A 20,372-nucleotide genomic window follows, 5' to 3' on the forward strand; every position below is an offset into this window, starting at 1 on the left:
GGTCATATAAAGGCATCAGTATTTATTTTAAGTCTGTCTCAGAACCAGCTAAAACTCCTCACAGGAGCTATAATGTCCTAACCTGTCTTTCTGTTTCAAACTAAAAACTTGACCTATGGAACATGCAACATACAGATATCAATGAGACCAGACAGGGTGTTTTTCTTAAGAGTTTTGTAATTATTTAAAGAGAATACTGCTATGGATGAGCTAATTTGGTTGAGCAATTCTCACCAGATGCATTGCAGAGGAGCGGGGTGGGTGTGGCTCTATCAGCAGCTGTGAGGGGACCTGACCGCATGCCTGGATCTGCATCTCAATCACCTGTTGATGGGGAGACAGATAGCATGTTAGACAAAGAGGAAGGTCAAACACTTTTTAGAAACATTAAAACAAGTGTAGAAAAGCTGCACTCCTTCCCCTTTATTTCCATATTAACTAACCATGTGTGTGCTTCCTGATTTCTAGACAGAAAATAGGATTTGCTGCCATAAGTCAAATAATTAGAAATAATCTAATAACAATTTCTACAAATACAAATCTGATGCTAGTTAATGAGTTTGAAGAAAGCACTCACTGACACCGTGTGAGAGACTGTGATTATCAGTTTGTGCTATAGAAACCAACCTCCCGCTGCACAGCATCTAGAATGTCCAGGTTGACTGCTCCCTCATAAGACATGAAGTCGAACACGTTGAGAGCACGGACTGCCTCCGGCCCTCGCTGCTTGTAGCCGAATATGAGATCAATCCACTGGTGGAGCTGGCACGACACAAACTCGCTCTCCAACGCCTGGAGACAGTGAGGTGAGAGTGAGAGACGAAGTCAAGAATGAGGTCGGTAATTGTCTCTGCAGTGCATGTGTACTTTTAAAAAAAGCTTTTTTAGAGTTTCTGTGTCTCTCACCATCCGGTTAATTCGCACAAAGTCCTCAGGCTTCTTTGCCCAGGCAGGGAGCTCCACGTCACACGCAGAAACTCCATCATCCCGCACGCCGAGCTCATACTCATTACTGTTCACAAACATCTCAGGCAGGTAGTAGAACTCTGGGATCAGCTCCTAATGGACAGCACAGAAACACATTGTGTATTTTAAGAAAATGAATACCTCCCGGGACCATTCATAATATTTCTATTTTTTCCATCTTTTTAACTATACAGGACATGAATTACATCCTGCATCTACTAGGCAAATACCAAATACTTTCAGGGAATTAGACAGTGTTGGAATATCTTACAGTTATTGACTATTTTCAAAGATTCAAAGATCTTTTCAATTAAACTCAATGACTTACATTATGTTTTTTAATTCTAGAACATTTTAGCGCTTTATCTGAAAAACCCACTACTTCACTGTTTGATTTTTAGTCTCACTTGTAATTAATTAATTTAAGCCTGGTTTCATGCTTTTACAATAACTTCAACTTCTCTGAATATATCTCTAATGTCCCTGGCATGAAATTTGTAATACAGCCATGTAACAACATGAAACATATAGAACCCACAGGCACATAGAGCCAGGTACAACAAACATGTTAAAATACATGAATGAAGGAAAACATCAAGTGACTAGAGGTCGCCTGAAGTATGTACAGCAAGTGGCAACCTCCACTGTAAAGAAATGCAGCTCATGCAGCCGTGCGAAACACTGCAGTTCCTCTAGTGTCCACTTGAGGTTAGCTGCAATAGCCAAGGAATCTCCATTACAGCCCATGTTAAACTGCTAATTATTACAGCAGAAATAAACATGTTAACAGCCTAGTTCAATAACATTATTGGTCTGTACATCTCATTTCCTTACTGCTCAACATTGCACAGTGGATATTAGTTTTAAAACGTATTTGTTTTTTGTTTTTATTAAGGCTACAAGTAATTCATACATTTGTACAATTGCAGGTGTGGCTGAGTTGACTGACAGGTGGTACCTTGAACCTGCCTCAGTTTGACCTCTTTGCCTGTTTCTGGACTGATTAGAGTCAGCATTTCTGTTACGGCTACTGCCATTATTGGGCTACATAATGCCTCTTCTGAAAGTGATGGGCGACATCACTGAGACTACGTCCATCAGGCTATGGATGAGACAACCATAATCAAATATCGATATCAGCTAGGTCCTCCTTATATGCAGTTGCATATATTTGCCTATCAGCAATTTTACAAGTCACTTCAGTGAGATGATCCCTCAGTCCATCAGGAATGGTTACCTTAACATCAGCTGTGTCCCTCTGACAGTTCCTCCACGAGCAGCCAATCCCAGAGAAGGCTCTTTCTGGATGGTCAAACTTGTTATCGTTAGCGTTGAGGAAAAATGTGGTGAAGGGCTCCTACAGGCACAAGAAAAGACACGTTCATTACAAAAGGAGCCTCGGGGTCACTGCGTGCATTCACACAACTGCTGGAGGTGACACATTTTTAGTGAGTGAGGCAGGTTACTTACTATTCTCAGCATCCACATTAGTGTTGAATGTGCAGTGGAGTAAAGGGTTGTGTAGTGGTGAGGAGGCGTGCTGTCATCGTCCCATGTCTCGTAGCGTTCTGCATAAAATGCTGCGCGTTTGGGATTCAGTGCACCGATTGGCTGGAAGAAACCAGAGACAAACAATCAGCTTAAGTTGATGTTTACAAGAGAAATCATACATGAAGTTTCTTCTTTTCCTTTCAGAGAGGGTGTCACACAAACTTAAAAATAGACAATGTTAGGAGAAAAGGCCGTTTTATTATGGTAAATATCGTAAAAGGTTAGATTCTTGCTAAGCCTGGGTTCAGCATATGAGTGGTTGCTGCTTGCTCATTCAGCATCATGTACATCCATTGGAATAGTGCATGTGTTGTTTTCTAACCTTGGAGAGGTCTCTGAAGTTTCCAGGTAGAGTGAGATCCAGTTCCTCTGAGTCGTAGTTGGTCAAAACCCAGGGGAAGATGGGATACTGGTTCAAATCATTGTAAGTCCTCCCTGCGGGGACAAACGAGAGACAAGAGAGGAAAAAAAATGACCAATGATGTATGAATATACAAAATCATTCTATAGTTGTGCCACGTAATACTGTGGACATGACATGCTGGTGTTACTCTGTTTTTTTGTTTGAGCGTCACATTACGTCAGATTAATAAATGTAATCACATGGGTATCCAAGGAAAGTTCATTGAAACGTGTTTTTAGAAGAAATTTCAGGCTCCACATGGAGAAAACGAGGCTTGTGATCACGTTTCCTTCATTTAACTGACTTCGTGACGGGCAAGGTGTTGAAAAGTAAGATTTGTATTATATTTACAAAAACTAGGATGTCTGTGTGAAAAAAAAACATTCACATAGAAATGTAAAAATAAATGTATTCTACTGCTAACTGTCAGAGTATATACATTTTGACTGACAACCTTTTAACTATAATTAACCTAAATCTGCAATTCTATCACAAACATATATCAATACATATACATAATGACAGTGTTGCTTTATTCAAAGATATCTTTGAATTTATAAAACAGCAGGACATTTTCTGGAACATATAACAAGCCACAATATGACAGTAATTAAACATGCGGAGAAATCTGAAATCTTCCAGGTGTTCTATCTGGTCTTTTTCATAAAGTCTTTTTATATATTCTCTCTCTTATCTTGGCACATGGAGAGTGCAAACAAGGTGAATCTGCAACTTCTGGCTGTGCAGTTATTTTTGAAGCACGACAATAATAATTAAAAAAAAAGAGATCACAGGATGAAAATCTTTAAAAAAAAGCTAAAAATGTCACCGTCACTGAGCAGAAAGAAGAAATGAAGACAAGAGAGGAATAAGGGGTGTTCTTCTTACAATACAGTTGTGAGGTTTAAGAGCAAAGAAAACTGCCTTAGACAGGGTTCAACACAAAAAGTGGTATATACTCAAGGCATCATAGCAGCCGTAGAAGAATAAAACATGACTGGAAGCAGACTTTACCTGCGATAGTGTTGAGGAACATGAGGTACTCGAAGTTGGAAATCTCTCTCCTCTGCCAGCGCTGCGTCATGTTGGACGACTTGAAGAGCTGACGAGGCGTAGCCAAGGAAATCCGCCTGGGAAACACAACATATAACATGTAGTAGATTATTGCATGAAGGAAAATGCCTCACAAATAAGGACATTTGTGCCCCAGCAGACTAACAGCATACTCCTACCTGGCCTGTGGAAGACCATAACTCGTTCCCACTCCGACCCGAGGGAGACTGTAGACCACCCTCTTGACTGTTGCCTGGTCAGGGAAGTTAAACATCACAGATGCTGCAGAGAGAGAAGGAGACAAGATGAAGTAGGCATATATCAAAAAACTATTAATAATAACACAAAAACCCCTCAATGAATCAGGTATAGTTTTAATATTTAAGCACTACAATCATATGGACACAATAACACTTTGAATGGTTGTGCTTTTTCATGGTAAGGTTAACTTAAACAAAAGTGATTCCATTTGTACTCTAGGTGAGCCTTTGTCAAAAATACACTAATTTAATATTTATAATCAGTCAGCTGTTGTTACCAGGGAGATCTACAGATTGATACTTATGTTTTACTAAGCTACAAACAAACATCCTAGACAGCCAATGTCACTGATGAGAGCAAAACAAAGTTCAGAACTTGAACTTAAGGTGGATAGAAATGCATGGCCTGCATTAGTGCTATTTTCTCAACTTGTCATGACTCTTATTGTGAAAAGGCAAGGCACGTTTAATTCTATAGCACATTCAGCAATGAGGCCATTCAAAGTGCTGCCCACCGAAAACAGAAAAAAAGCCTGATGAGTCAATTATATTGATGAAATATCATCAATAAACAGCAACAGCGGCATGGATTTTTGGTAGAAGATGTACATAGCAAACAAAGGATGTGCAAGTAACAAGACCTCTGTAGACTTACTTCTGTTGGCCATAAAGACCTCTAGACCGGTATTCTGCAGCAGGTAGCGTCTGGAGAACACGGCTCTGATCTCACTGAACATCCATTTCCCATGCAGACCCTCTGAGTATGCCAACACCTGATAAGACAAAAGAAAAATATTATTAACTCAAACCTGCACACGCTCATGAATTCTAAAATATTTGGATCAGCTCAGGGGGATTCCCTGCACTGAGAAAAAAAAAAGGAAACCTTGTCCTTACCTTAGCATCAGTCTTCTTGAATGTAGGATCATCTTCATCAACCTCGAAGTAGATCTCAGTGGTCGTGATAGACAGAGTGCCTCGAGCTACAACCACTGGAGCTACCAACTGAGCGGGTGTACTCAGAACCACGGGGCCTGAGGGATGAATGTGTTACTCAGGAAGTACTACTTTAGCTATCATACATCATCACAATCATAAAGCAATCATCACAGGACAGAAAGACACACTTTTGGTTAGTCTGATTGATCATTTATTTGCTTCTTATACTGCTAATATATAAGACCCATCGGACGTGTAATGCAGAGGGGAGCCACAAGATTAATGAAGGGATGTTGTCGGATTCGCATCAGCTTTAGTAGATTTTGATTTCATTTTTGTTGAGTCAATAAAATCAGTCGGAGGGTTAGTGCAGCTGCAAAACTTTGAAATGTCCAACTTGCCTTTGGAGGTAAAAAGTCTTGGACGGAAACGTACTAAAAACAAGAGTCATACAAAGTACTGTTTGGTTGTACAGAAGTATTTAGTGAGTTTGTTTGAGTTGCTTATGCGTGTGCATCTTACCAGCAAGGTTATCAATCTCCTTTTCCTGCAGCAGGCTGACGGCGTCATCGTCTCCCTCCAGCATTAACTCCGCCTCTGGATTCTGGGCCACCACTGATTGGCTGCGGAAAGTCTTCTTTGACTTAGGCCCCTCCTCCTCGTCTTCCGTGCCTGTGTGGGTTTGTTTTGTAAATTTTGCGCGTGAGGTTTGTGTAAATGCAAAAAAAAAAAAAAAAAAAAAAAAGTACAACATATATGCGTTACACATTTCTGACCGTATTCCTCAAGAGCTTTGAGTGTCACATCGGCATGAGTGGATCCAAAAGCATTTCGCACAAATCTCCGTCTCCTCCTGAGGTCATCCTCCCAGTAGTCTAGACGCCAAAAGTCGTGCAATTGGCTGGAGACAATAAAGAGGACGGGCAAAGATGAGTCATTTTAAGTGTTGTTTCCCTCTAGGGTCGATAAAGCTGAAGTGTGAGTCCAAGATGAAGTTACGGGTGGCATTTACGCTAGCAACTTCCAAAACGTATTTCCTATATTCAAAAGTTTCTTTTTTATTGGTATAAAGGGCAAGACTGACCACAGGGGGGACAATGAAAAACACTTCCAGCTCTGTAAGCACAAATATATAGCTTTAAAATGGCAGAGAAACCATTAAATTGACTTAATTTAAGAGATAAAGAGTTTCTAAAGAAAAACGCAGAAAAGTGAGGAATAGTGATGCAACTGTGACTGAAATCATCGCCACGACCAGAGCACTGAAGATGCAATCTCACCTCCTTTCATTTTTCATCAGATTTAAGGAGGGTGTTTAATAAAAACACGCAGCACATTGTGTTACACAATTTATTTAATCAACAGTGACATGAGGGAGACGGGCTTCAGATGCTGCATGTCGCAGGTTCTCAAATTACATCACATGTCCTCAGAGAAGCTGCCAGCCTGCAGGCAGATCTGGATAAGCAGCAATCATTGATTTAATGTGTGTGTGTGTGTGTGTGTGTTTGTGTGTGTGCGCGTGTGTGCTAAAAAAGGATCACTCTCACACACTCACAAAGCTACCAGGCAAATACGACATCAGGATTTGGCTGCATGAATGTGAAGCAGTTGATGTAAAATAATTTCTGTAAAATTAGACTTACTGTAAATGTTTAATGAAATTGTACAAATGTGTAGTTTTATTCATGTATTGTTGTCTAGGTCTGTTATTGACTTGATGTCTGTTGTACTTGATGAACCGTTCCACTTTCTATTAGTCAGTTTACACAAGCAGCGATCAAATAGCTCGGCAAAGTTCTCTAGTAATGTTCATATTGATACAATTTTTTCCATTTGTATGCTAGAAAGCGCTACGTGTGAGCACTCAACCGGTGCTTGTGACTTTGGCTCACCTCTGTGACATTGTCCCCCACGCTCCGTGCTTATTGGTCAGGATGTTCAGGATCTTCTGTTTCAGCTGGTTGGCGGTCACATGATCCCTGTGCTTGGCTGCACTGATGAGGTGATCGCACATTTTCTCCTCCTCTCTCCGGTCCGCAGCGTACTGAGCACAGTTTGACTGGAGAGGAGTGGGAGGTAAGGAATCAAGGGGGAGGTAAAAGAAACATTGATAGTCCAGAGAACACAGTTATTGTGCAGTGTGTTTGTTAAATGGATCGTTGGTCAAAAAAATAAAAATAAAGCCTTCTGATAGAAAACCTGCAAAGCTTTATTTAATGTAATTTCTTCAATACAGGATGTGCCTCTAAGAAATGTATGCGTGAGTACATGAGTATGCATACCTAAGTATGCATAAGGACATAAAATAAGTACAAACTCGGTCTGGATTTTAAATTAAGGGCTAATTCATGTATCAGACACTTCACACACTCTTTACCTGCAGCCTCAAATGTTGCTACATAAAAAACAAATGTAAGCAATGTTTCATGTGTTTACCTCGAATTCAGCATGTTTGTGTACATCCTCGGCCCTCTGTCGGTTCAGGATGAACTCTGCTTCGTTGGCGACACGCACAATATGATCTTTCATGGCGTGGCACAGAAGTCTGGTGCATAAGTGAGACATGGAGGAAAAAATGACAAAAACGACAGCTGAGCAAAAAATCCAAATAATAAGAAATGTCTCCTCAAATTACAACCTCTCTTAGACTTGACTATTATTGACTGCTGAAACTTGTGTGTGCAAGTAAAGAGTTAAAAAAAGTAGCATTGCACAGCATCTTCTTCTTTTGATACATCTATCTTTTGTTGTCCTCTAATAAAGTTTTGTACGCCAATAAACAGATCAAAGTAAAGACGAAGACAAAGGAACAGCCACTGATTATAGAGCACGCCAAATTAACTGTAAACTTAATTGCACTTTAATGATTGCACTTCCTGCTGAACACACACTGCACCATGCACTTATCGTGGTGAGGTTCTCATTAAGGCTGTATCATAGCCATTAACTGCTAAGCATCGCTATCAGTGTTGGTGGTAATGTGTAAATCACAGAGGATCATGTGTGCTCGTTATCGGTCTGTGTGTTAGATTACCTTCCCTCGTTGATGAGCTCGATGAAGGCCAGCCCGGCATTCTTCTGAATGGAGTTCTGCCACTCCTAAGTTTAGAAGGAGTACGAAGATTAAGGTGGTGAACCTCTAACTATGTATGCAATCTTAGACAGATATAGGACATTTTACTCAAATTAATTAAATTTAAAAAAAGAAAAGAGACCAGAAAAATATCACGGTTTGGATAATCTTGTAAAAAATAAAAACACAGATACCTAATAATTCAAGATCCTGCTAATTCGATCCTGCTAAATTACAATAGCCTAATGCACATTATGTGTGGTTAGCATAGCTAGGTTTGTAAACATGGTATGGTACAAACTCTTACATGTGAACCAACATACATAAAAAACTGTATAGAATTTCTCTACATCACACACTGGTTGGAAGAGCAACATAAGCAGTTGTTGTGTTAAACTAATAAAAACAGTAAAATATATATATATATACAGTACATACACAACAATACACAGTTTATTCTCTATTGTGAAGGTCAAATTGTTGCTGTAAATAATGTCAATCACAAACGTAAAATGCAAACTTCCCTCAAATGAGATCCAGAATAGAAAAATTAGGGCCCAATAACAGACTGGGGGAATTTATGGTGAGCAGCCTTTAAAACAATAGATCCACCTGGACTTGTTAGCCACATTAGTTTTCATTTTTAACATTAAGCTGCCTCTCTCAGAAACTTAACTCTGTTTTTAAACTCCTACCCCTTCCCTTCATTTCTCTCCTCTACCCCTTCTTCTTCCTTTCACTGATGGTGTATCACTTCCTTGTTCCGAACGTAAATCTTGCTATTGCTAACAGCGACCCTAATGAGCCCTGATGTAAGTCTCAATTCAGTTATTTTAAACCAAATAAAGACATTTTAAGTTGAACTTTGGAGCATCCTTGGATCATCTCTGAGGGATCGTGCTTTTGAACATTTTAATTTTAATAGCTTACCACCTTTAGTTCAGGATCAAACTGTCCAGAATAGGAAAAAGAAACATCTTAAAGGCTCTTTAAATATCATTTAAAATGCAAACATCTATGGGAGTGTTTTTGATGTTTGTGCATAATAGAGTGGTGACTTCTGAGCAGGATAAGAGTGCTGTTGAAAGCCTCAAACTATCACAGCTCCATTAGCTCTTAGGGCTGTTAAGGACACGTGGGAGCTTCTCCTGTTACATCCCTCCCCATCCATAGGATCGATATCTAGGCTAGGGTTCGCTCTCCTGGGCCTCTAATGGCAGACAAGGCCCGGAGCTGGAGGTAATACTATACATGCTGACGAGTAGCCAGCCTTGAGAGAGCAGGGGCAGAGAAGAGGGAGTGGTAAGAGGACAGGGCAGTATAGAGAGTAGTGGAAGATGAAAGCAGTTGCCACTGGACCGCTGAGTGAAAAAGGACCAGAAACACAGAGCTGTCTGATGGAACGGTGAAGATCAAACAGGGGGAAAAAAACAGGAGAAAAGAACATAGGAGGCCACAGTCGCAGAGAATAAGAAAAGCAAGAGGACAGAACTTTGGGGCTCCTCCAAGGACAAGAGATCTTAAAAGCGGCCGGAACTCATCTCAAGAGGGAAAAATGGAAGAAGAACTCCACAAAGTAAAGACGACTGGACACCAAAACTGTCAGCGAAAAGTGGTGAGTGCCTCCATGTTGTCTTTTGAGAGTTACTCACAAAAAATAGGATAGTTGATTTCATTTTGTAAAAAAAAAATCCAGTTCAAATCAGTTTTACAAGCATGAAAATTCACCTTGTGGCCTTGAAATTGATGGTGTGATGATGCATATAAGATATTATATTACATCTGCAATGCGCTCATTACATAGTCAACTGTGCCTCGCAGGGCAGATCAATAGCTCCACAGCTTCCTGTGTGCATCAGACCTAGCCACTTATCAGGGGCGTAAAGCAGAAAAGACGCTTATAGAGCGAGGCAGGAACGTGACAAATTGAGGATGACTTTTTTTAGACCTCCACGGCACTGATGACTGCTTGAGGAGAGTAAAAAAAAAAAAAAGAAGAGGTGAGGTGAGAGTACCAACCTGAGAACAGAGCAGCATAACCAGCTCCACTACAGACGTGCTAGACTTCATACACACTAGACCTGCAGCACAGAAACACAGCACAGTCAGGAGCCTCACTTGCCTAATCTTTGACACACAAACTCACACGTACAGAGACACACACACACACACACACACGCGCACACACACACAAACAACCTAACACGCACACTCACACACAAGAACACTGCTGCGAGATACAAAAATATCATCAAAGAAGACACAGTAGTGTCAGTTGTTTCCGTTATTGCATAAAGCCATCATAGACAAGTTTATAAAAAGCATGCCACAGAGAAGACAAGAACAAACAGCAGAGAGAAAAGGAGGGAGGGGAGAGCAGTGGGCAGGAGGAGGAAAGAGAGATCAACATTGAGACAGTGGATCACGAAACAGGACGCCAGGAAGCAGGTGGGCAGAGGGAGGAGTGCATCACATTCAGGACAATCTACAACACTAGTAGTATTCACTTTTAAACCTAACATAATCTAATTAAAACATGTTGACATTGTCTAGCTAGCTGTGTTCAAAAGTGCAAAATACTGACTTCATACCTGCCTGACGAATGAGTGAAGCAGCCAGCTCAAAGACTCTTACTCACACACTCACTCAGTCATACATCCTCTCGCTCACTCACTTCATTTCATCTCTCAGCCGCTCTAACACTCACACGTCGCGGTGAGGGACAGTGAATGGGGAGACTCCACAGAGAGACGCCAGTTAGAGAAAAAGGAGCCGTGTACAGCACCTGTACCTTCTATGAGCAGCTCCTGCCCATGGCTACCCAGCAGCGTCCTGGACAGGAAAGGCGCAAAGTCCACAAAAATCTCTCTCAGCAGGGGGGCCACCTTCTCCAGAGCTCGCTCGAGCTTGGTGGTGATGCTGCGGTCGGGGGGAAAAAAAGTGACAGAAAGATGAAGAGATCGGGTGTGGAGAAGAAAATGGGCAACAAACAGATGATAACAGAAGAATATGTGAGGATATAAACTCAGGGAGCGGAAAACACGGTTGGCGAAACAGGGAGCAAGAAAAGCATGCAGGAGAGAAATGAATCGAGAGAAAAGCACAAACTTCATAAGAGAGTACAGGCGAGAAGGCAAGCTTTGGATACTAAAATACATTTTATGAAATGAACAACACGGAAGACGCAAAAAATGTACATAATAAAAGAGAATGCGTAATGGTATGGTATGGGAGCACTATGCCTGAGTTAGTGTAGGTTAGTTAAAGTCAGTGGTACTTTGGTGCTTTAGGGCTAATTGTTGAGCTAAATTAGAATTGTGTGATGAGAAAGAGTGCTTTTAAGATAAACCTGCCAAAAAGTGTCCGTCATTTAAACTTCAGTTGAAAAACATGTTGTATCGTATCTTAACTCAGCTCTAAAAAGTGTCTGTGTGTATAGGTGCATATCATGTGCAAAGTGAAATCTTTGTTGAATTCTTGTTTTCAGTAAAGAAATGAAAAAAAGGCAGGTAGAGTGAAGCAAAGCAGATTTTAACTATATGAAGTGCAATTTCTGGGCCTATAAGCGTGTGATTTCGGACTCAGACCTGGGTCTCTAATGGTTTTTTTTTTTCAAGCATTTGTCATAAGTTATATGCAAAAGCGGCCTCACTCAGGTCTGATCTGAAGTTTGGGGTTAGTGTGAAGGGACGGCCATGACAGAAGTGACAGTTGGCTGTGCTACTGTTGAAGCTGTTGGCACAGTGATGTCTGTATTTTCTCCCATGGCATTCTGGGAATGTGTCTGGGCGTTGCAGAGGGTGTGTGGTGGAGGTGGGGCAGAGAGGAGGGGGGGGGGGGGGGGGGGGGAATGGGGATAGGACGAGTATCTCCTTGCCTAAAACACTGTCCTGCATCTCGGGGAGCTGCCTGGAAGCCTGCCAGAGAGCTAAAAGACTTGAGCTCAGGGGGCGTCTGACCGCTGCGTAGCGCACACTGCGCCACCTCACAATAGGCACTGCAATACAAACCACACAGTCACACACACACACGTACAAACACACATGTAAAGACACATACACTGATTAAGGGACATGCACGCAGGCACGCACCAACTTACATGTGTGCGCACACTTCACTGAACACATCATGACAAACTGTCTAACAACCTTAAGGAGAGAGTACATAGACATACATGTTACAGTATAAACTACTACAGTGTAAATAGGAACGAATATTATTTCCCTAATTATAAACGGTCTACTATGGCAGACCTGCTTATACTTTATTAGTGATAATCAGATGCCTACACAGAGAATTGGAAACACAGATTAAAACAGATTTATGACAGATTTATTGACATTTTTGAAATTCATCAGGATTCTCTATATTTCTCACCTCTACAGAATATTGTTGTCATGACATTAAAACACAGTTGCCATGTCAGGGATGAAAGCACCATAAGGTAGAGTGGGTGAGATGTGTAGGGGGTATGCGTGCATGTGAGGAAAATATATGTGCAAGTGAGTTAGCTCGGATTAAGTCTTTTTACTGGCTTTTAGAAGACCATGATTATCAGTTGGTAAACAAGTGATCAGATGAGCAGTGTCACAGATGAGTTCATTAATCCTTTTTATAGCTCATAGCTTGATGTTGCACCAACATTTATGTGACTTTTGACTTCTTGTCTTTTTGCTACTTATGATAAGTGTAAATTGAAAGGTTAGCTTATTATAAGGTTCAGTTTATTATTTTGACATTTCAGAACATAGCTTCCATAAGCATTGCTCTTTTCTTAGATTTAAATCAAGTTTTATTACCTAAGCCTGATATATCATGTCGGTGTGTTGCCACTAAGTGGTACCTAACTCAACTGTGTGACATCAGTACTGGCTGTGAAAGTGACCTGCCAGTGGGAATTCATCGAAAAGGACGTAGCTCTAAGTGTAAAGTGAAAGAGGGACCAGGATGAAGTGGGAAAACGACAAGCAAGAAAACAGACAAATCAACATAAAAGAAAGCATAAAGGAAGTAGAAAAAAAAAAACAGGAGGAAGGTGCATGTTTGAAGCGATAAGGAGCTTTGTGGTGCTGAGAGATCTGACCTCATATTCTCCATCGTGTCTTCTGGCATGGGGGCCACCGTCTGCACCGCCGGCAGATTCTTACTAGTTGCACCATTGACAAACGATGAAGAAGAGGAGGAGGATGAGGAGGCAGAGTCTGTGGCACCTGGACACGGGGGATGAAAAATAAGAAAAGTAGAACAGTATCATTAAGAAGCTTGTCCATAGTCAGGATGCAGGATCTTAAGGAAAGGAAATGGATTAATATCTCAATCAGTTGTGTCAAAATTCAATTTGGATAGAATTTCCCCGGACGAGCTGCTGCTTGTCTTCTGGTAATGGCCCCCCATTTGTGTAAACAGCTTTGCAATCAATATAAAGAATCAATTCCACGGTCTTAATCTCCTCTTTGTCCATTATACATGTATGATGTGTGTGACAGGCTGACATAAATAGAAAACCACTCTGGACAATGAAGCTGATCAGTATAATGCTTTGCGGAGCAGAACTGATCTGTATCTTTGTTTTCATCTTGTAATCTTAAGTTTATTGTTATTTACAGCTTATGGATCAAAGAATATCTACTGCATGGTTTCCTTTCAGTGGAGTTTTCTTGCTACATTAGATGTAAGACATGCAGCATAGGCAGTTTTCTAACGCTGCAACTTTAATGATCTGTATGCAGCCATTGAAATAGGCTACATCTAATGACTAAAAGATCTACTTTTACTGTTAGTTCAGTGTCTTTCTATTTAGGTTAGTTAAGTAACACTGCTCTCCCCTTACAGCCATATCAAAGACTTTTGTTCAAAGTGAAAAATTGTCTGCTTTATTTTCTTATTAATGGTATCCTCTCACAAAAAAAACAAAACCCTTTTATCATACTGCAGGTGTCAATGTACTGCCTCTTCCTACATTTACCCTCAAGGAGTAAAGGAGATCTGTGTTTTCACAGTGCAGATACCTGTTGTGTTGATCATGCTCTTCGGTGTGGCTGTCGCAGCTGCAAAAATGTTGGGTGTGCTGCCAGGGGTGGCTGCTCCACTCGTGGTGGGTGTGCCCACTGTGTTGACTGACAGGCTTCCAGGTGGAGGCTTTTTGACAGGAACAACAACACTCCTGTGAGAGATAAGACACAAGGCATCAGACAAATCTGCACACACAATACACTTCTCGGCATGGAGAGCATTTACAGTTGATAGTATGGGTAAACCAGCAGCATTGTTAAGATGAACTTACATACTGTACTTATAGTTTATTAATTTAAGGCACAACCATAAACGCTGTTTGTTACCATCTTCTGTATGTACTGATGTGTCGGATGTATCAAGCCTGCATGTGTCAAACATCAGATGGACATCCACGATCTATTATGCATATTGTCTTTAATCATTATATCTATTCCCAATGACTGCCACAGAGAAGGATCAAGTGGTGAGGCTGATGATGGAGAGTCAATATGTAACGACTCGTTTAAACATTTTCTCTATTCCCTGTTAAACAAAGACCTATATTAACGGAGGAAATGGGAAAAAAACATAATCAAAAGCTTCAAAGTCAATTATATTCCTCTCCTAACTCCGCAGTTTTTAAGTTTCATGACAAAGAACAGTCAAGGAAGACACATGATTTCTTTTGGCAAATGTTGTCGTCATGTTATTCTAGATACTAATCGATGGACTTCAGGATCCATCTTTTTCCCTTAAACTAATGTACAGCATTGTGACAAACAGCTGTACTGTACACTAACATGAATCTTCAACACATCAGTATTATCCAGAAAAATAGCTGTATTGATGGATGCGCCTGCTGCACACACTTTGATATCTTTGTCTTTTGTAGGTCAATCAATGAGTGTTACTGACCTGTCGAAAGAGTGGAACTGCATGGGCAGCATTGGGTGAGTCTTCAGCGCAGGATCTGGGTGATAGGGCGTCGGACCAGACTCCTGTCCCAGATCACTGCCGTCCACGGGCGCCGCCACCAGACTCTTCAGGATCTCCTGTGATTGTGTGAGAGAGACCGACGTATGTAGTATTTACAAGACATTAGCTACTCATTTGTTTTCAATTAAGGTTTTTCGATTTTTCCTACATACTGCCTGTGACAAAAAATGAACAGAGTACAGAAAGATCAACATAAAATCTTCTTCCAGCAGTATTTTTTTAACCTTTTCATATTGAAGTAAAACCTCATATACGTACCCTCAAAAGAAAGTCAAAATGTGGAAAGATTTGAACTCTATTCAAACCTAACAGTAAAAGCACAACCATGCAATGTAAACATAAACATGTGGTATGATAGTGCAGTGACCTCAAACGCATACATTTAAAGAAGATGGGCCACACACTTTCCAGGAATTGTATCACATATACAGTACATCTGCATATAAAACCATATTAAATATGCAGATAACTGTACCTTTACCACCCTGAGTTTACTTTATTGATCTTGTTTTATACTTCCTGGTTTTGTCTGATTTGTTTTTACACAGTATGTCCTATGTGTTTGGCTAAAAAAATCCACAGATAATTCGATCACAAGAGGCCACTGAAGGCAGATTGTAGGTGAAAACAGGCAGCCAGGCCTGTCAAACTGACCCACCTTGACATTGATGCCTTTGTTTGTTTGGCTGATGCTGGAGATGGACGAGGGCGGGGCTTGGTTGGGGTTGGGATTAGAGCCGGGGTTGTGGGGAGAATCCAAAAGGCTCTCCTGTGACCTCCTGACATCAGACAGGCTACACAACAGATCTGTGCCTCCTCCTCCGACCCCTCCTCCCATGTCTCTGTCTCTGTCTCTGTCTGTCTCTCTCCCTACCAGGCCGAGGCCCAGCCCCAGCCCCATCTCCGAGCCGTTCAGGGATCCCGCCACATGGCCCTCCTCGCCGATGCCCGAGTCTGTATGGGGGAGGCCGGCCCGGGGAGAGTCGTCCACTGGGGTGGGGGTCTGTTTGTCACGGTCAGAGAAGGCTGAGGTTGGGTGTTCTAGAAGAAATAAAAGATGCAATGTGATATAATAACACATTTTCTTTCTGTAAAGTGCACTGTTAAGGAATGACTCAACCTCATGTCTGTTTTTAACACATCTGTCTCAGCTATTTCATATTGCGTGTTCGCTTTTATTTCTCTGTAAAGTAATATCCTTCTTTCTTCTTGCGTCTCACTTTCTGCCTGTAATTGTCTCATACTCTTGGCAGAGGTTTTGTTGTTTGCCTGCAGCCTGCATTCACTCAACCGACGCTACAATGATGACTCATACCTGACACATCCAAGATTACCCTCTAATATCCAGGATATTGCAGTGAAAAAAAAAGATCTACCTGTACTGGTTGGGGAGTTTATCTCGTGTCGAATGCTTCTCCCCGATAGGCTGGTGGACCTGCCAATCTCCCGCTGGGGTTCCAAAATGTCCCGGTACTTGGACACCATGAGAACGGAGATAAAGTAGACGACTGCCAGCGCCAGAAACTGAGCCTGCTTGCTGTCATCCTAAAGAAAAACCCCCCCACACATAAACACATTTGTTCATATAAAAACATTTCCACAGCCATGCAGGTGTTTTTTTTCTTGCACTTTCTTGTACCAACACACATACTGTACACACCAGAAATAAACAAACACACATGCTTACCACATCTCTGAAAACCACAGCTCGAAGACGATTGATGTCTACATCTTGCAGGAGCCTGTCTGGGTCCTGCTAAATATGGAAGAGAGAATGTCAGATGTGTTGTTGTCAAACTTTGAATATTTCTCTTTCAGATTTAGAGCATTAAGTGCAGGATCTGTGTGTGTGTGTTTGTGAGAGTATGTGATACCTTGCTGTTGGTGGAGGCACTGTGGAGGCTGTCCTGTGACTTGCTACTGGTTAAGGAGGACTTGCAGCTTCGATCCCTCTGTCTTTGCCGGCACTCCAGACAGTTCCTCACTGCCACACAGCAAACTGATAGACACAGAAAGGTGGAGGATAAAACCTGTAAGTATTAAACACTGATGGGGGGCCTTTCATGTGTCACAGTATTTTCTTAAAGTTCAAAAACTACTGCAGGTATAAAACCCTGAAGATTGTTTAATTTTTTTATTTATTTTTTTTTGTAAATTTAAGGGTTTGTAGATTCATTCTAAAATTAACAACCACAATATGAACTTGTCATACAGATGAATTAAGCAATCAGAGCCCTGGTATAGATGAGCATAACTCTGATACGGTTTCAAAAAGCCTAGCAGTTGCACAGGAAGCTACATAAGTTATAATAATTGAAACTAATGGTTATACCTCAGAAAACAAAAGAAACAGATCAGTTTTGAGCCATTGTATGTGCATCTATTGTAATGTTCCCCAATTGTATTGTTGTCTTCAACAACATTTTTCAAATGGGACAATATTTGTTTACCCCTGCTAACAATGGTGGTAAATCGAATGGTTCAGTTACTAATTATACAGTTAGAAAAAAAAATCATTCACAATAATCTCTGAAGCCTTTTATGGAGAACAACTGACTTACTCTTACTTATTATGGACTTTAAAGTGTTTGAAAGAAATACAATTTGAAGACCTTTGAAGGCTCTTGGAGATTGTGATAGACAATTTCTCTATTTTTTAAATCAACCTATAGGCCAACCAATTAGTTAAATAATCAAAGGCAATGGATTCATTACAATGAAAAACATAGTTGCAGCCCTATTCAACAAGGCTATGAGACTCTTTGAAAATCTATATCAGAGGACAAAATGGTTTTACAACAGAATATATCTAGCACACACCCAGACGAAGGCATTGCCTCATCAGCCCTCCTGATGACATGTTCTTCTCTGCTTCGATCTCGCTGAAGTTGAGGGAGCTGGCAAACACCAGCACGTCCACCATGGCCATGAGGCGGGAAAGGAAGGTGACCGCTGTCTCTGAAGACATGCCCTGCGTCGCCTCGATGTTTTCCAACTCCGTCTGGGAATGGGAGGGAGAAACACAGACAAACTTGCTGGTTATTGAGTGAAGATGCTAACATGAAGAACTATATGGTCTTGTTGCTTTCAGACAGGTGGTGTAGAACAGCATTATCCTGCTTTTTTAAAAAATCAATACAAGTAAAATGTTTGCAGCTAGTTCTTGATAATAACGAGACCAACAAACATGGCTGTTTTTTTTTTACCAGCAATCAGGAAAAGCAACCCCGAGTATCATGCTGTTTGAGTGAAAAACATACTTATATGATGAAATCTGGCAACATGAAGTGTTCTGCACAACACACAAGAAGTACAGCCCGATGACACACAGGTAATGACAACAGTTTGATGTGACAGTAGCAGTGTGACAGATTAGCAGTAACAATGCAGTGCAGAGACGGCTAATGCTAACCTAGAAATAAAGTCCCCTTGTGTTTAAACCAGCCATAGTTTATAGTTTGCAGGTTTTCAGTTTATTTACATTGAAAATAAACCTGAAGGTGGCATATCAGGGGTTAAAACTTGCAATCAAACCAAGTGAGGGGTTTTCTGTGTGTCTGCTTCAGTGAGCAGGGTGTGCGGAGCTGTGAAGAGTCGACAAAGAGCAAGCATCTAGGCGCTCGTCAGAGCGAGTGAGCATGGACATTTTGGGAGAAAACAGACACACAAGGTGAGGACAGAAGAGCACAGGTTGGTGCTCTTAGCTCTTCTGGTGATGGTGGGAGTCTAAGGCTCTTTTTTTTTACCCACCTCTCCCCCTGCGCCTCCTCCCCCAGGAACAGGGGTCACCTCCTCTCCCTTTGACCCCCTCTGGGGTCCGGCTCCTCCTGCCTTCTTTAGTGTTGATACAAATGGGACAGGCTTAGCAGATGCAAACCCCAAAGACTAAAGGAAAACTCTCATGCTTTTTCTTACTCATAATATATTTTCACCTTTATACTGTATATATAGAGCTGTAATTTATCTTTAATATTGATCCACCTACTGGCCTTTCAGTCTTCTCTAACCCCCACTATTATTTGTATACTATTCTAATAATGATAGATTAGTATACAAAGTGTATCTAGTTCAATATATCTAGTGCCTTTAACTTAAAGAACTAGATACACTGAGGCAGACAGATCAATGCATAACCCACAATAGATACAAACAGTTCACGGGGGAGTATTGATTTAGAAGCAAAAGGAGCACAACAAATAGAAACACTATGGATGTCAGACGAGCAAGATTTAGTGTCAGTCACAATGGTAAATAAACCCAAAACAAAGTAGGAGTAGAATAAAAAGAGAGAAAGAAAACTGCAACTTACACTGTTGGCACTACTCTTAGAACTCTGCACATGCAAAAAAACAGACAAAAACAGAGACAAGGAAATACACAGAAAACACGTAACAGAGAGGAAAAGAAAAGAAAGATGCTCAAAGTAAATAGATTGTCAAACCTTCAAATGAAATAAAGTGTTAAGTAGAAGGATCAAACAAAGGTCAGAAAAAGTTTTTAAGTAGTGTTAGATCGAGAGTTAATATAAAGTGACACAGACGATAGGCAGCCAGACAATATTCTTTGTTTACTAAGAACAAGGCCAGACTTCAACTTTAAGGCTTATGATTTCATTTTGATTGGTAATGATTTTATAGTGAAAAAAACCCTGCACATGTAACAGACAAAACATTTTATTTAACCTATTCAATCATTCAGGATCATCACTGCCCTGAGTGTTGGAGGAATCAGGTTAGAGAGTCTTTACTTAAGGGGATCACCGAGTTTAAGGCCTATGCAATCAAGCAGTGGTTGACCTGCAGTTCTCTCTCCCACCACAGAGGGGCAGAGTAGAGCCACTTACAGAAGGGGAGGTGGCAGCAGACAGGAGAGGCAGGATGCCTCCGCAGGCGATGATGATGTTGTCCACCATCTGAGAAATGAGGTGGATGGTGTTGTGGACGAAGATGATGTTCTCATTGCTGTTGACAAAATCCATCACAGACTTGGTGGAGTGGCTGAGATGGAAAAATAGATATTGAGACATCAGAGTTATCGTTTCAGTTTTTCAACATCTCCAGTCTAATCTTATTTTTGATAAAAAGCGACAGCATTATAAAGCTTCTGGCATACAAAAAGTCCTGGTACACGTTTG

The 20,372-nt window shown here is 41.0% G+C and overlaps 2 protein-coding genes and 1 long non-coding RNA gene across 15 annotated transcripts in view; 2 read left to right on the top strand and 1 right to left on the bottom strand.

Moving 5' to 3' along the window:
- rfc3 (replication factor C (activator 1) 3) overlaps positions 1–20,372 on the top strand; it is a 238,275-nt gene that overhangs the window by 78,594 nt on the left and 139,309 nt on the right. The window lies entirely within an intron of this gene.
- nbeaa (neurobeachin a) overlaps positions 1–20,372 on the bottom strand; it is a 96,837-nt gene that overhangs the window by 6,127 nt on the left and 70,338 nt on the right. For 2 of the 13 annotated variants that reach the window (XM_061054996.1, XM_061054992.1), the window contains exons 25-53: positions 20,082–20,235; positions 19,548–19,571; positions 18,989–19,072; positions 18,059–18,239; positions 17,113–17,237; positions 16,926–16,994; positions 16,615–16,783; positions 15,897–16,279; positions 15,158–15,294; positions 14,257–14,411; positions 13,332–13,458; positions 12,126–12,245; positions 11,034–11,167; positions 10,268–10,329; positions 8,210–8,274; positions 7,612–7,720; positions 7,068–7,234; positions 5,949–6,073; positions 5,695–5,844; positions 5,131–5,267; positions 4,889–5,006; positions 4,153–4,255; positions 3,935–4,050; positions 2,840–2,952; positions 2,437–2,577; positions 2,204–2,323; positions 907–1,059; positions 628–792; positions 235–324 (exon numbers count right to left, since the gene is read on the bottom strand). In XM_061054996.1, coding sequence (XP_060910979.1) covers positions 235–324; positions 628–792; positions 907–1,059; positions 2,204–2,323; positions 2,437–2,577; positions 2,840–2,952; positions 3,935–4,050; positions 4,153–4,255; positions 4,889–5,006; positions 5,131–5,267; positions 5,695–5,844; positions 5,949–6,073; positions 7,068–7,234; positions 7,612–7,720; positions 8,210–8,274; positions 10,268–10,329; positions 11,034–11,167; positions 12,126–12,245; positions 13,332–13,458; positions 14,257–14,411; positions 15,158–15,294; positions 15,897–16,279; positions 16,615–16,783; positions 16,926–16,994; positions 17,113–17,237; positions 18,059–18,239; positions 18,989–19,072; positions 19,548–19,571; positions 20,082–20,235 — 3,796 coding nt within the window. The remainder of the gene's footprint in view (positions 1–234; positions 325–627; positions 793–906; positions 1,060–2,203; positions 2,324–2,436; positions 2,578–2,839; positions 2,953–3,934; positions 4,051–4,152; positions 4,256–4,888; positions 5,007–5,130; positions 5,268–5,694; positions 5,845–5,948; positions 6,074–7,067; positions 7,235–7,611; positions 7,721–8,209; positions 8,275–10,267; positions 10,330–11,033; positions 11,168–12,125; positions 12,246–13,331; positions 13,459–14,256; positions 14,412–15,157; positions 15,295–15,896; positions 16,280–16,614; positions 16,784–16,925; positions 16,995–17,112; positions 17,238–18,058; positions 18,240–18,988; positions 19,073–19,547; positions 19,572–20,081; positions 20,236–20,372) is intronic. The other 11 variants (XM_061055004.1, XM_061055002.1, XM_061055003.1 and 8 more) reach the window with 9 other exon arrangements.
- On the top strand, positions 9,626–16,793 carry LOC132987970 (uncharacterized). The gene is made up of 4 exons (XR_009675767.1): positions 9,626–9,877; positions 15,148–15,304; positions 16,116–16,233; positions 16,664–16,793. It is a non-coding gene; the product is annotated as an uncharacterized LOC132987970 (long non-coding RNA).

This window comes from Labrus mixtus, chromosome 14, assembly GCF_963584025.1.
Source record: "Labrus mixtus chromosome 14, fLabMix1.1, whole genome shotgun sequence".
Taxonomy (NCBI): Eukaryota; Metazoa; Chordata; class Actinopteri; order Labriformes; family Labridae; genus Labrus; species Labrus mixtus.